Below are 14,212 nucleotides of genomic sequence, written 5' to 3' on the forward strand. Positions count from 1 at the left end.
AACTCAATGGACATTTTAGAGGGATAGTCCATAGACCGAGGGAATGATATCTGCGCGTGCATATATATATATGTGTGTATATATAAAGAAAGATAGTGGTGGTTAATTGAAATGTATTAAAAAAAGATGTGAGACCTAAGCACGACGTAAATGGTATGGAATAAGGGGTGCATACTGTCCTGGTTTCGGCTGGGATAGGGTTAAATTTCTTCCTAGTGCTGTGTTTTGGATTTAGTACGAGGAGAATGTTGATAACACACTGATGTTTTCAGTTGTTGCTAAGTGCCCTCCTAGTCCAAGGACAGCTCCCGTGCCTACTGACTGAGCTAGGTACACAAGATGGGAGGGAACATAATCAGGACAGCCAGCCCAGCTGGCCAATGGGGTATTCCATACCATGTGACGTCATGCTCAGTATATGAAGGGTAGGCGTGATCCAGGAAGTACCGATCGCTACTTGGTTATCGGTCAGCGCGGGTGGTGAGCAATTGCGTTGTGCATCACTCATTTTGTATATTTTATCATTATCATTATTATTTTCCCTTTTTTCCCCTGTTCTATTAAACTGTCTTTATCTCAACCCACGAGTTTTTCTCACTCTTACCCTTCCGATTCTCTCCCCGTCCCGCTGGGGGTGGGGGGAGTGAGTGAGCGGCTGCGTGGTATTTGGCTGCCTGCCAGGTTAAACCACGACAACACTGCAGTGAGAAACAGTGTGGGTCCAGCGGTTAATGCTTTCAAGGAAATTGAGCACTTTGGGAGAAGGGATCTAAACCCACTCTTCCGGGATTGGAGAGCCTGGGAGGGTCTCTGGGTTCCCAGCTTTCCCGCAGTGTTGACGGTTGTGGCCGCTGCCTGTTTTCTCCTGCGATGCTGACTGCACCCACCTGGTGGGGCTGTCCCTGGGGAGGGCACCAGAGCTGAGGAAGCCCCTGGGAGAGGTGGCGAGACAAGCTCTTCTCCAGAGATTTGCCAGAAGCTCTCCAGAGCATCCCTTTTCCAGCCCATGAGGTGCTCTGTGGTGTGACAAGGGAAGGTGCCTGTTGGCGCAAGGGATGAAGCCCTGCAGGGCTCCCATCAGGGTCCTTTGACCTACCCATGCTCCAGCCGCCACTCCAGGGGCTGGGGGTCTCATGTAGGTCCCCAGCCAATGTCTCAGGTACCCAGGGATATTGAAACCAGGGAAAGACTCATATACAGAAGTTGTTTATATTAATAGCATCTCCCTTCTCCCCAGGGAAGGTGTTACGCACCTGGAGATTGAGTGTGAATATTCGCCACCCGGGTTTGTCTTCATGATGGTGTTAATGCTCTTTGAAAACCGTGCTGTTGTGTCGTGGAACAGGTTTTCGAGAGGAGGCACATTTGCCTATTTAAAACCAACCAGCATTTTCTTCAAGAGCACCGGCTCGGCTTTTGGCAGCCCAACCTCATTGTGCTTTTCAGTTTGCCAACCAGGAACAAGGGAACCCACTATCGAACCAGCCATGTCTCCAAGGAGTGCCATATTTGAAAGCCGTACATTCGTACAAAGCCTTCAGAACAAGTCTGTTTTGCTTTGGGTGTCAGAGCAGGGGAGTTAGCAACTCTGTAATTGCTGTAGCTGTCAAGGTGTGCAATTGAAACAGCGGCTGCTTTTTATTCCAGCAACAGAAGCTTGCACCTTTTTTAGCAGGCACAAATGGGAAAGGCAAGGTAGACAAGGCCCGAAGGCACAGACCCCGAGCCTTCAATGTTCTGCTTCTCAGAGAGTTACTAACAACAGCGTTTTCTCCTCCTTGTCACATGCAGTTCAGTATCGCAGTTTTCTTGAAGCCGTGACTCTGACTGCGGAAACACTTCAAGGTGGTAGCAAATGTCTTCGTTCATTCCCACTTAAAACCAGCATTTCCAAAAACATGTTCCAAAATCCCACAGAACAGACAGGCTTTCAAGGCCCCTACGTCCTGTATCAGCTGGGTGCACCTCCCCTGAAGCAGCCGCACGTACTTACTTCACAGAAAAACCTGTTTCCATGACCCAAGTGAGGGGAACAATTAATTGCACGGTGGGTCGCCGGGGCCAGTTCAGATCAACTGCTGCTCCCTATCAGCTTTCATGATGACCTGCTCGGAAAAAGATTCCAACAAAGATTCCAACTCTCAACAGCTACGGAATCAACAACACCCTGACTAGAAGAAATACTGAACTGGAAAATACAGGCAGGTCTGAATCGCTTGAGTCTTTGCTTGGAAGGAGTCCAACAAATCATTTCTAAAACGTGATCCAGTGCTGAGTCCGTGCTTGCGAGGAGCTAAGGGACGAAAGGTGGGAACACCTATGGGAGAAGGTAGTAGAAGAAATAAAGAAGCAAAAATAAAGCAAGCAGGCTACCATGCTTTCTTGTCTTTTTAGCCCCCAGTCCCGGTAGCCCTAGGAATCTGGTCGGTAAAGATTCCTCTCCGCAGCCATTTTACACTTAGGAAAGTCCTGCTCAAAAGTGGCCGGATCCAGTCAGCAGAGGTTAAGAGGTTATTTTTGTTACTTATTTTCATCTGGCACATCTCATGTCATCAGCAGGTTTTCCTAAGAGCAATGCGCTGTGAAAGAGGGGGAGAGAGGGAAAGGCCAAAGAGCACTTGCACCATGAAAAACATTTCAAAAGCAACCATTGTTGTAAATGACTACAGAAAGTGAAGGATGACCGAGACTCAGGCAATCTGCCTCCACACGGGCAAGGGAGACGTCCAGGACCAGAGTCATCAGCTTCATTGCGTTTCTTTTAACGCAGGTGGCTCAAGGCAAGGAGCCCAAACCCCCATTGGTGGCACGCTGCTCTCTTACGTGCTGCATTGGATTGACGCTATCAACTCTTTCAGTAGAGACCAAGAAAAGGCCAAAGCACAACGCTTGACAGAAGCTACCCTCGACAGCAAAATAGTAGCACCCACGTAGAAAGCCACACGTGGTAACTGAAAGACACTGAAGGAACTGAAGCTGATACTTCTGGTTGTTAGGGATGCGGCAAAGCAGCGCATCCTCTCCGTTACAGCCTACCTTCATGGTAGGTGGCAAATGGTAGCACCTCCTCACTCGGTTGCTGCACTAGCGATAAGCAATGTCCCCCATGACGTAGCTCTCGCTGCCAACACCTTCCCACCAAGACAAGGACCGTGGCAGATTCTTCCAGCAGTTGTGCCCCGTGCCACCTTCATACCTTTGTCAATAACTTTTTGTCAAAGCGACCTGAGAGATGCAAGATGTCAGGGCACGAGGACGCTCAGGGGCAAGTTGCCAGCGCACACATAGCTCGAGCAGTGGCTGTGGCACTGCTGTGCCACTGCTGTGCTCAACACTGAGCATCCAGCCTGGCTGACACACAGTTGCCCTCTCCGGGTGTCCAGCTTAGTGCTCCGATGAGCTGAATGACCGGAACTGCCAAATTAACACCCTGTTAATGATGCCTCTGGCATTTCTACACCAAACTGCAATCGCACAGCTCATGAGGCAACCTAGATGAAGACTAATGTCTCAAATTTCTTCCTTGAGATGGAGGCCTTCCAAATGTTTCCAGTAGAGGACCAGTGAAAATTCTCCTTCTTCTTGCCACATGAGGAGAGGCTGAGAGAGCTGGCACTCTTCAGCTGGGAGAAGAGAAGACTGGGGGGGGCGGGGAGGGGAGGGCAGGGGGTGTCTTATCAATGGGTATAAAAACCTGCTGAGAAGGAAAGAAGGTGAGGGAGCCAGGCTCTTCTCAAGAGTGTGCACTGAGAGGACCAGAGAAAACGGGCACAAATGAAAACACATGATATTCCAGCTGCACATGAGAAACCCATATTTTACTGTTGGGGTGATACATTTTACTGGCTCCAGGTGAGCCTGCTGGAGCAGGTGGGTTGGAGCAGATGACCTCCACAGGTCCCTCCCAAACTCCACCCTCCTGTGGGACTCTGTGCTTCGCTTTCACTCCTAAAGCATCCCAACTCAGGCCTGATGCCCGCTGGAAAGGATGCTGGCACAAGGGACGATCCCAAACTCCTCCCCGAGCATTCATCACAAAGCAACAGCTCCCCACTCCACAATATCGTTCGGCAGACACAGTCAGAAGAGAGAAAAGACCATTTTATTGTGCACATCAGCTGTGGGGGCCCAGGAGTCACAGCGGTTCAGCTGGTGAAAACAAATCAGCCCCTGCAACGACAGAGTCAGAAAGATCTGATAAATCCCTAGAGGCAGGAAGAGGCAGGATTTTGTTCCCTTTTCTTTGGGGAAGAGCGTTTACGAGGAATTCTTTATGGCCCAGAAGAGAGAGCTGTTGCTGGCATTGGCTACGGGCTGGCTCTGGCGCCTTATCCCCACGGGTAATGCCCTCAGAGCCCTGTGCCTGTGCAGAGATGCCCGGTGCCCCTGTGCCACGCAGCAGGGCTCGATGGGGAGCCCCCGGGGAGCTGCCACGGAGTTCTTCCCAAACCCCACGCAGCACCATCCCTCGCTGTCCCTTGCTGCGAGCTGGGAAAGATGGGCAGCAGAGCCTGGTACACACCTGGCCTTCCTGACCTTCTGCACCTTCCTGCTTTCCTTCAGTCCCCGTCTTTTTCTGTCTTCCTTCTTTTCTTTGCTCGTTGGCATTCCCGCTCGTCTGCCCAGACCTCTTGTCTCTTTCTTTTTCCTTGGTTTTCGTTGTCCCGGCGGGAGCCTGCAAACCTTTCCATCCCACAATGTGATTAGATAGGGAAAGCCAGGAGCAACTGGCATCAGTTCTTGATTTCACCAAAGCTGACTCGTTTTACCTTCTCTCCTCTGAAAGGCCCTTTAGTTCTTCTGCGCTGCCCAGGGAGTCTGCCGTGGTCTGTGGGGTGCTTGGAGGCAAAGCAACGGGTGCCTAGAACAGAAATGTTGGCGTTAGAGGCTGGCAAGGGACGCCCTGGAGTAGTAAGCGACTGTTTGGCAAATTGCTACCTTAGCTCTCCAGAGAAGACCCCTTTGGCTGCTTTGCGTGAGCCCTTTCTTCCAAGGGCCTCACTTTGGAACACCATGTTCACACGGCTGTGTGACCCTCAGTTAATTTTGGGGGGGGCCATTCAGCAGGGAGCCTGTGGTCCCCCTCCGCGCAAGAAAAGGCTTGCCGGCTTCGTTCTGCGGGGTTTCTTCTGCCCTCCCCAGACAGAGCTCGGTGGATATCCCTTTGGTGCAATAGCACCTTCTGCGGTGGGAGGCTTTGCTTTTGAAATCTCCCTTTCTCTAGCTGTTTTGTAGGTCTTTCCTTTCATTAAGCAGGTGCCTAACATGCGAGAAACCACCTTTCTGGTTTTACTTACCACGTATCATTCTGCAGGATAAAAAACCCCACACAAAGCCACCAGAGCTCGAGCGCCAGGAAGAGGCACAGCAGCTACTTGGACTCCTCAGCAACTACCCTCCTACACGAGACACGTTGTCCCGGCGTTTGTGGAGCTGCCATACCTCTGCCGTTTCCGATCCCGCCACCGTGTCTGCCCCTGCTGCTTTCTGGAGGACAAGCAGAGAGGCTGGTGTGTCCAGGAAGGCTTTTGCCTGGTGCTCCATGTCTGCGTCGCCTGCACGGCCCCGTTGCTCTTCTAAAGGCAGTTCTGGAAAGCAGAAGCATGGGCAGCAAAGTGATTTCTTGCAAGAGGACAACAGCTAAACCAAAACGCACCCAAAGCCCTACGCCAGCATTCTGCTGAGGCTGTGATGAGCCTCAGTCCCTCCTCATACCTGTGGATCTGTCCATGGGCGCTGGTGATGCCTCAGCTGAGGGACTGGAAAGGCCAGTTGTCTCCTCCCCAAAGACTTCACAATGGTTTTCAATCAGAAACTCCACCAGCACCTTCACCTGCACACATCACATCCTTGGTTTCAGCACAGGGGGCGGAAAACGTGTCAAGCAGCCTCTCCCACTCCTGACCCTTGCCTCTGCGCAGAAGGCTGTGGCTGTGGGGCTGCTCTGCCAGGCAGCCGCCCCACCGGCATTTGCTCAAGAGAGGAGGCAGCCAGGGACCTCTGACCAGCCGAGCTCTGATGGTTCGGGAAGGCTGCAGCCGGCTGCTCAATAGAGCGTACCTTCTGAGTCACCTCCAGCATGGCCTCCAGCGGGAGCAGGTCCTCGCTGGCTGGGCTCAGCAGGTTTGGCCCCAGGCAGATGGCCAGGTTGCTGCAGCTCATCCTGCTGGTGGAGGCGTTGTGGCCGATGTGCTGGAGGAGGGACAGCAGGCGCTTGAGGAGGAGGAGGTTGGCTGCAGGCAACTTCTCGGCCACGCTGGGGGAACAGGAACGCAACGGTAATAGAGCAGCTGTTGCCCACAGCCGTCCCCGAAGCTTGCCCAAGGCAGGTGGGAGCCAGCGGCTGTGTTGCGCAGCTTTGCAGGTGCTCTCAGCCAGCGGCCAGGGCTCCTGCTCAACAGGCAGGCTGCTGGCCACACTTACGCTTTCAGCTCTTCCACCTTCTCCTCCTTGACGCTCTTCTGCATCGCCGCCATCCAGTCCTCGTAGAGGTCTGTCACGAGGAGCTTGGCAGGGATGCTTCGCAGGAAGTCCTGCAATGCCAAGGGCTCGCGGTGAGCCTTTGAAGAGTCCAGGCCAGCCAGGGGCTCTTCCAGCTGCAGGTCAGAAGCGCTCACCTTCAAGATGACGGCCAGCAGCAGCACAGGCTGGCTACCCAGGTCGACGTCTGCGCCGCTGTCCAGGGCCTCCCGCAGCTCCCGAAACGCCGTCCCGCTGGCAGCTAGGCGGAATATCCCCTCCGTTGATGGTCCTTGCTGATGCAGGATATCCAGGAGCTCCTGAAGGAGACACAGGAGACAGTTGCTTGGCTGAAGAGCTGCCTTCTGACAGCGGTGGCCGGGGCCAAAGCTCTGCCCAAGAACCAGCTCCTTTCCCCCGCAAAGGGGCTGGGAGCAGAAGCGTGTTCTGGGGGTGAAGAGCGCAGTCGCCCATCCCTGGAGCTCCTGGGGACACCCACCGCCTCTCCGGAGCAGCCGGAGGGAGGGCTGGGGCCCCCTGTCCAGGCTGGCTTACCTGGATGGGCTGGGGCAGCGTGCCGTCCTCCCCGCAGAGGGCTGCCAGGGGCTGGCCAAAGAGCGCCCTGCTGCAGCCGGAGCCCGCCTGCCCTGGCGCCTGGGCAGCGGCCGGGCTCCACCGCAGAGCAAAGGGCCAGGGCAGCCCCCTCCTCCTGCTGCTGGCGCTCCCTGCTGCTGCAAAGGAAAACAGAGCAAGAGCCCCTCAATGGAAACCGCCAGGCCAGCGCTCCCGGAACCTGCCCTGCCCTGCCCTGCCCTGCCCTGCCCTGCCTGCAGCGCGGTGCTGAGCGGTGCGGCAGGACGAGCAGGGAGGCAGCAGCCGGAGCCGCGGCTCCAGGTGGGAGGCTCCCGAGAGTCGGCGTGCCACCGGGACAGCCTGTCCCAGGCCTCGCCCTGCCCTCCTCCAAGCTGTGGGCAGCAGCAGAGCCTGCGTGTCCCCGCAGAACCACGTCCAGCGGCTGCTGCCCAGCGGGTGTCCTTGCTCCTCCAGGTGACGTCCTCCCTTGGGGTGCCACACCTGCATGGCGACACTCAAGGGACAAGTGAGCACAGCTCCCGTCGGCTCCGGCCGAGGAGCGGGGACCCATCCGCCGGGCTCTGGGGACCTCGAGCGCTGGGCACTATCGAAGGGTCCCCAGGGCTCAGCTCTCTCCTGCTGCAGCGTGATGGGCACCAACTGCCTCTGGGCGAAGGGCAGCAGCAGCAGCATCCTCACTTCTGCAGACGTGCCAGTTCAGGAGAACAGAAGGCCCTCCCTGCCTTTCTCACCAAAACTCACCTGCCGAGTGGCAAAGTCCCACTCTGTTGGCAGATGGGGCCGTCGGAGGCCCTTGTGTGGGATCACCCTGCAAGAACCAGGCTGCACTTAGAGAGCAGCCCTGCAGCAGAAAGGGCCACCGGCGAGCTGCCGCCCGGCACCAGCAGCCTGAGCACGGCAGAGCTGGGACCCTCTGCCCTCCCAGGCTCTCTGCCCCGCGCAGCAGGTTTCCTCCCAGCACCGCCAGTGAGGACGTGCCGGCGTTCCTGGTGGCTCCCCAACCCTCTCCGCTCCCCGAGTGGCACCATGGGACCTCCCTCCCTCCCTCCTGCACAAGCTCACCCCAGTCGCCGCACAGCCCGGCACAGCCAGAGGAGGCTGAAAGGCAGCCATTCTCACCTCTGCCTGGCCCTCCATCAGCCTCCGCAGGCTCCTGGCGCTGAATGTCCTCCACTGGGAAAGAGAGAAGGAGTGGCAGAAGGTGAGCAGCGATGCTCTGATGCTGGGCTGCAGGAAAAGTGCTCGAGGACAGAGCCCAGAGCAGAGAGAAACTCACGGCATGGTGGTGGCTCAGCTCCTTCTCCAGGAGTTTGATGGATGGCAGACGGGTCACCTTGGCTCTCTTTGCTCCTTCTGGTGTCCTGTGCACCGGGAAGGGACAGAGAGAGAGCTGCGTGAGCCCCAAGCTGCCTCTTCTCTCTTGTCAGACAGCTCTGCCCGAGAGCTGCCTGTAGCCACGGGGGCACCTCTCCCCTGTCCGGCTGTGCCTGGAGCATCCCCCCAGCTTACCCCAGCAGTGTGCCCAGCCACAGCTCCTTCAGCGCCCGGGAGCTGCAGAAAGAAAGAAGAAACGCGTCAGATCCCGCTGCCCCCAGCCCGTGGGCAGAGGCGGGCGCCCACACAGCCCTGCCCCGTGGGGAAGGACACAGGGGCAGGACGAAGCCCCGTGGGGCAGGACGGAGGCACTGCCCAAGGCCTGGCTCCCTCTGTCCTGCCAGAGCCGCTGCTTTTGCCCTTCCCTTCTGGGGACCAAAAGGTGACCAGGGGATGCAGGACATGGAAATGCCCCCCCATCCCTCCCTGCATGCGTGCTGCCCGCTCCCTGCCCAGGCTCTGCACGGGGAGCAGAGGCCATTCCCAAGAGGGCCTGGGCATGGCTGGGAATCTCTCGTGCCCTGCCATGGGACGCGGCACCACGACTCACGCAAAAGTGGCAACACAGGAGCCGGTGGGCCAGGCGAGGATGATGGAGGTGCTGTCCTCATGGCTGCCTTCCTTCTCCTCCTCTTCTTCCTGCCCTGCTGCCTCCTTCCCACCACTCAGCACCCACAGCTGGTCCAGGGCCAGGCGGAGCTGTGGGCGCAGGGTGGTGCCACGTCTGCAGAGGAGAGGCAGGCAGTGAGCTGGAGGTGGCCTCCTTGGGGTGCCCCCGGGAAGAGCCCTGTCCCCCACCTGCCATTGGGATGGACCTTGGTGCACCCAGCAGCAAGGTGCCAGGGTGTCCCTGCCCTGGTGCCAGGGCCAGGGCTGGGGGAAAGGCAGCTGGGCTCTGGGGGTCTTACTGCAACTTGGCGACCACCAGTTCCTCCTGGAGGAGGAGAAGGCGCCTCTCGCTCCTCTTGCGGCCCCGGGTCAGCCGCACGTCCGCGCTCAGCACCGTCTCGGCATCGGTGAGAGCCTCCCTGCAAAGCAGAGAGCGGCGGGCATGAGAAAGGCCGCTGCTGGGGGCCCGCGGGGGCCCGCGTGTCCCCAAGCCATGGGAGCCATGTCCACCTGGAGCCGCAGCAGCAGTTGGCCTGTCCCATCCTGCCCGGGAGAGGAGGACCCTCGCCGTGCAGCAAGGAGGCTGCCCAGGCGTGGACAGCGAGGCTGGGAAGCGGGGTGCTGGTGCCGGTGCCGCGGCAGCGCTGTTGGGCCAGAGCCTGCCTCCTCCCAGCGCTGCTGCGTGCCAGCACAGCTCCGTCCTGCTGTCTCTGGTGGCTGTTGGCTCCAACGGACCGAGATTCCGAGGCCAACGGAAAGTGGGAGGGGCCCTGGGGGGGCCCTGGCCTGGGGGTTCTCTCCAGGGTGGCCGTGTCTGTCTTGCACTGGGGAAACCACAGCAGGACACAGCAGAGGGCAAGGACCACCTCCCTCCACCTGCTGCCAATGCTTTGCCTACTGCAGCCCAGGATGCAGTTAGCCTTCTTTGCCCCAAGGGCTCTTTGCTTGCTCTAAATTGGTCAACTTGGGGTCCACCATGACCCCATGTGTCTGCACAGCTGCTTTCCAGCTGGGTGTCCCCCAGCATATACCCGTGCAAGGGCTTGTTCCTCCCCAGGTGCAGGACTTTGCTCTTCCCCTTGTTGAACTGCATGAGATTCCTGTCAGCCCCTTCCTCCATCCTGTCAAGGTCCCTCTGGTTGGCAGCAGGACCCTCCGGCGCATGAGCCTCTCCTCCCAGTCGTGTGCCAGCTGCAAGCTCTCTGAGGGTGCGCTCTGCCCCATCATCCAGGCCACTGGGTGTGAACAGGACCCGCAGAGTGCAGCGCAGGGCGTTGCAGACGTGCGCTTTGATATGACAGAACTTGTCACAGAAGGTTCAGAAATTTAGGGGCAAAGTCCATATTATTTTTCTTTGTATTATACGTACCGTGCTTCCCCTTTTTATTCCTGCAAGCTATTAAAAGGTGTCAAACTGCCTCATTTTTCATTTGAACCTCACATCTCTTCCTAGTGCTGATGTTATGTGTAACATCGGATCGGGTTGTACTCTCCCATAGGTCATTAGGTAGTAGGTAGCCTAGGTTATTACACAGTAGATAGCAGATTATCTGCATTAATTGTGCTAACACCAGTGACAGGAGGTTGCATCTAGCTCTTGAGGCAAAGGATAACAATGAAAGGTGCCTGTTGAACTCAGTGGGCTATTGATCAGCAGATTGAATTCACCATGTTCAAAAAAGAAAAGGTACATGAGAAAGGCATATTGTATCTTGACTGCTACAATGCATGTTTTAGGAGCTCTGAAGATAAATCATCCATGCCCCTCCCCCTGCCTCCTTCCAAAAAAAAAGCTCTAGAGAAAAAGGATTCCACTTCTAGAGCAATCGGGCTTTTAAGCCAAGTAATTTTCCCTATATCGTTCCCTTTCAGTGAGCCACTTTGTCTGACATTCTGCCTCTACTCGGTACCAACATAAGACTCTTCCAGGAAAAATTAAACAAAGAAAAAAAACTTGCTGTACAGCCATTTACCTGTGCTATGCTCGGGGAGATGTGGAATTCCTCTCTGACCCAGAACTTTCCACCTACAAGCAAAAGTAGTGGTGAAGTTTTCCTCCATCTCAACCGCTGGCTGGTGCCTCTTCCCCAGGGAAAGCCTTTCCTCTGTCAGCCTGTGGGCACAGCTGGGCATAGGCAATGCAAGCCCCACGCCCCAGCCACCGTCCCAGGCCACCACCCTCCTTTAGCCATGAGCAAGATCTCAAACCTCTTTTCAGCTGTAAGGAAGTGTTGTTAAGAGACATGGATGCACATGGCACAGTCTATTCCAGAAGAGCCACAGTTGCTAAAAGCTTTCCGTGTCCCCGGCTGATGGTTTTCAGGACCAGCTCCTGGCTCCACTTGCACCCAGGCTAGCGATAGCTGTATTTCAGTTGGTAATTCAGGTTTCATCCTTTGTGCCCCAACCATCCCCACAGGCCCAGCAGCATAGAAAGTCACAGTGGGCACATATGCGGTGCCAGCTTTCAATCCCCAAGACATTGGAATTAAGGCAGGTCCAACAAGGAAGAAAACTTGCCGTATTTCCTGAAAGAGGGGAGGAACCACCAGCACTGAAGAGCCGTTCATCTCCTGCCGAGAGCCACATGGAGATGAAATGGGTGGTGAGCTTAGGCAGGAGTACTCATGTCCATGGAGCAGCGCACTTGGGCGTTAAGGCTTTTCCCTCGGCGTACACGGCTGGAGGAGCACCAGAAAGGAGTCCTGCCCTGTTACCTGTGACCTTCACCCACCGAGCGGCCAACACAGCCAGGGACAAGTTTGTGCGCAAGGCCCTCCTGATGGCAAAAAAAGGATCCAGTCAGCTTTTGGCGTCGTGTGTCTGGTTTAACTGTTGACACTGAGCAATGCCTTGATTGAAATAGAAGCGGCTAAGAGAGCTCAGGAAAAACGCAGGAAATCAGAGACATTTCCAAAAGGATCTTTTGGCTATTTTACACTTGTCCTGGTTTCGGCTGGGATAGGGTTAAATTTCTTCCTAGTGTTGTGTTTTGGATTTAGTACGAGGAGAATGTTGATAACACACTGATGTTTTCAGTTGTTGCTAAGTGCCCTCCTAGTCCAAGGACAGCTCCCGTGCCTACTGACTGAGCTAGGTACACAAGATGGGAGGGAACATAATCAGGACAGCCAGCCCAGCTGGCTAATGGGGTATTCCATACCATGTGACATCATGCTCAGTATCTGAAGGGTAGGCGTGATCCAGGAAGTACCGATCGCTACTTGGTTATCAGTCAGCGCGGGTGGTGAGCAATTGCGTTGTGCATCACTCATTTTGTATATTTTATCATTATCATTATTATTTTCCCTTTTTTCCCCTGTTCTATTAAACTGTCTTTATCTCAGCCCACGAGTTTTTCTCACTGTTACCCTTCCGATTCTCTCCCCGTCCCGCTGGGGGTGGGGGGAGTGAGTGAGCGGCTGCGTGGTATTTGGCTGCCTGCCAGGTTAAACCACGACAACACTGCAGTGAGAAACAGTGTGGGTCCAGCGGTTAATGCTTTCAAGGAAATTGAGCACTTTGGGAGAAGGGATCTAAACCCACTCTTCCGGGATTGGAGAGCCTGGGAGGGTCTCTGGGTTCCCAGCTTTCCCGCAGTGTTGACGGTTGTGGCCGCTGCCTGTTTTCTCCTGCGATGCTGACTGCACCCACCTGGTGGGGCTGTCCCTGGGGAGGGCACCAGAGCTGAGGAAGCCCCTGGGAGAGGTGGCGAGACAAGCTCTTTTCCAGAGATTTGCCAGAAGCTCTCCAGAGCATCCCTTTTCCAGCCCATGAGGTGCTCTGTGGTGTGACAAGGGAAGGTGCCTGTTGGCGCAAGGGATGAAGCCCTGCAGGGCTCCCATCAGGGTCCTTTGACCTACCCATGCTCCAGCCGCCACTCCAGGGGCTGGGGGTCTCATGTAGGTCCCCAGCCAATGTCTCAGGTACCCAGGGATATTGAAACCAGGGAAAGACTCATATACAGAAGTTGTTTATATTAATAGCATCTCCCTTCTCCCCAGGGAAGGTGTTACGCACCTGGAGATTGAGTGTGAATATTCGCCACCCGGGTTTGTCTTCATGATGGTGTTAATGCTCTTTGAAAACCGTGCTGTTGTGTCGTGGAACAGGTTTTCGAGAGGAGGCACATTTGCCTATTTAAAACCAACCGGCATTTTCTTCAAGAGCACCGGCTCGGCTTTTGGCAGCCCAACCTCATTGTGCTTTTCAGTTTGCCAACCAGGAACAAGGGAACCCACTATCGAACCAGCCATGTCTCCAAGGAGTGCCATATTTGAAAGCCGTACATTCGTACAAAGCCTTCAGAACAAGTCTGTTTTGCTTTGGGTGTCAGAGCAGGGGAGTTAGCAACTCTGTAATTGCTGTAGCTGTCAAGGTGTGCAATTGAAACAGCGGCTGCTTTTTATTCCAGCAACAGAAGCTTGCACCTTTTTTAGCAGGCACAAATGGGAAAGGCAAGGTAGACAAGGCCCGAAGGCACAGACCCCGAGCCTTCAATGTTCTGCTTCTCAGAGAGTTACTAACAACAGCGTTTTCTCCTCCTTGTCACATGCAGTTCAGTATCGCAGTTTTCTTGAAGCCGTGACTCTGACTGCGGAAACACTTCAAGGTGGTAGCAAATGTCTTCGTTCATTCCCACTTAAAACCAGCATTTCCAAAAACATGTTCCAAAATCCCACAGAACAGACAGGCTTTCAAGGCCCCTACGTCCTGTATCAGCTGGGTGCACCTCCCCTGAAGCAGCCGCACGTACTTACTTCACAGAAAAACCTGTTTCCATGACCCAAGTGAGGGGAACAATTAATTGCACGGTGGGTCGCCGGGGCCAGTTCAGATCAACTGCTGCTCCCTATCAGCTTTCATGATGACCTGCTCGGAAAAAGATTCCAACAAAGATTCCAACTCTCAACAGCTACGGAATCAACAACACCCTGACTAGAAGAAATACTGAACTGGAAAATACAGGCAGGTCTGAATCGCTTGAGTCTTTGCTTGGAAGGAGTCCAACAAATCATTTCTAAAACGTGATCCAGTGCTGAGTCCGTGCTTGCGAGGAGCTAAGGGACGAAAGGTGGGAACACCTATGGGAGAAGGTAGTAGAAGAAATAAAGAAGCAAAAATAAAGCAAGCAGGCTACCATGCTTTCTTGTCTTTTTAGCCCCCAGTCCCGGTA

The 14,212-nt window shown here is 55.2% G+C and overlaps 1 protein-coding gene and 1 long non-coding RNA gene across 2 annotated transcripts; both read right to left on the bottom strand.

The window, feature by feature from the left end:
* Nucleotides 1-4,083: 4,083 nt before the first annotated feature.
* On the bottom strand, nucleotides 4,084-4,806 carry LOC142081459 (uncharacterized). The gene is made up of 3 exons (XR_012673333.1): nucleotides 4,770-4,806; nucleotides 4,523-4,683; nucleotides 4,084-4,170 (listed from the first exon to the last, which is right to left on the bottom strand). It is a non-coding gene; the product is annotated as an uncharacterized LOC142081459 (long non-coding RNA).
* A 1,613-nt stretch (nucleotides 4,807-6,419) lies between these two features.
* Nucleotides 6,420-11,606, bottom strand: LOC142081249 (T-cell activation Rho GTPase-activating protein-like). The gene is made up of 6 exons (XM_075147939.1): nucleotides 11,557-11,606; nucleotides 8,330-8,414; nucleotides 8,173-8,226; nucleotides 7,015-7,113; nucleotides 6,618-6,779; nucleotides 6,420-6,533 (listed from the first exon to the last, which is right to left on the bottom strand). Exons 1-6 carry the CDS (start codon nucleotides 11,604-11,606, stop codon nucleotides 6,420-6,422), a joined length of 564 nt encoding a protein of 187 aa, XP_075004040.1.
* Between the last annotated feature and the right edge of the window lie 2,606 nt (nucleotides 11,607-14,212).

This window comes from Calonectris borealis, chromosome 3 (genome assembly GCF_964195595.1).
Source record: "Calonectris borealis chromosome 3, bCalBor7.hap1.2, whole genome shotgun sequence".
In the NCBI taxonomy this organism is placed as follows: Eukaryota; Metazoa; Chordata; class Aves; order Procellariiformes; family Procellariidae; genus Calonectris; species Calonectris borealis.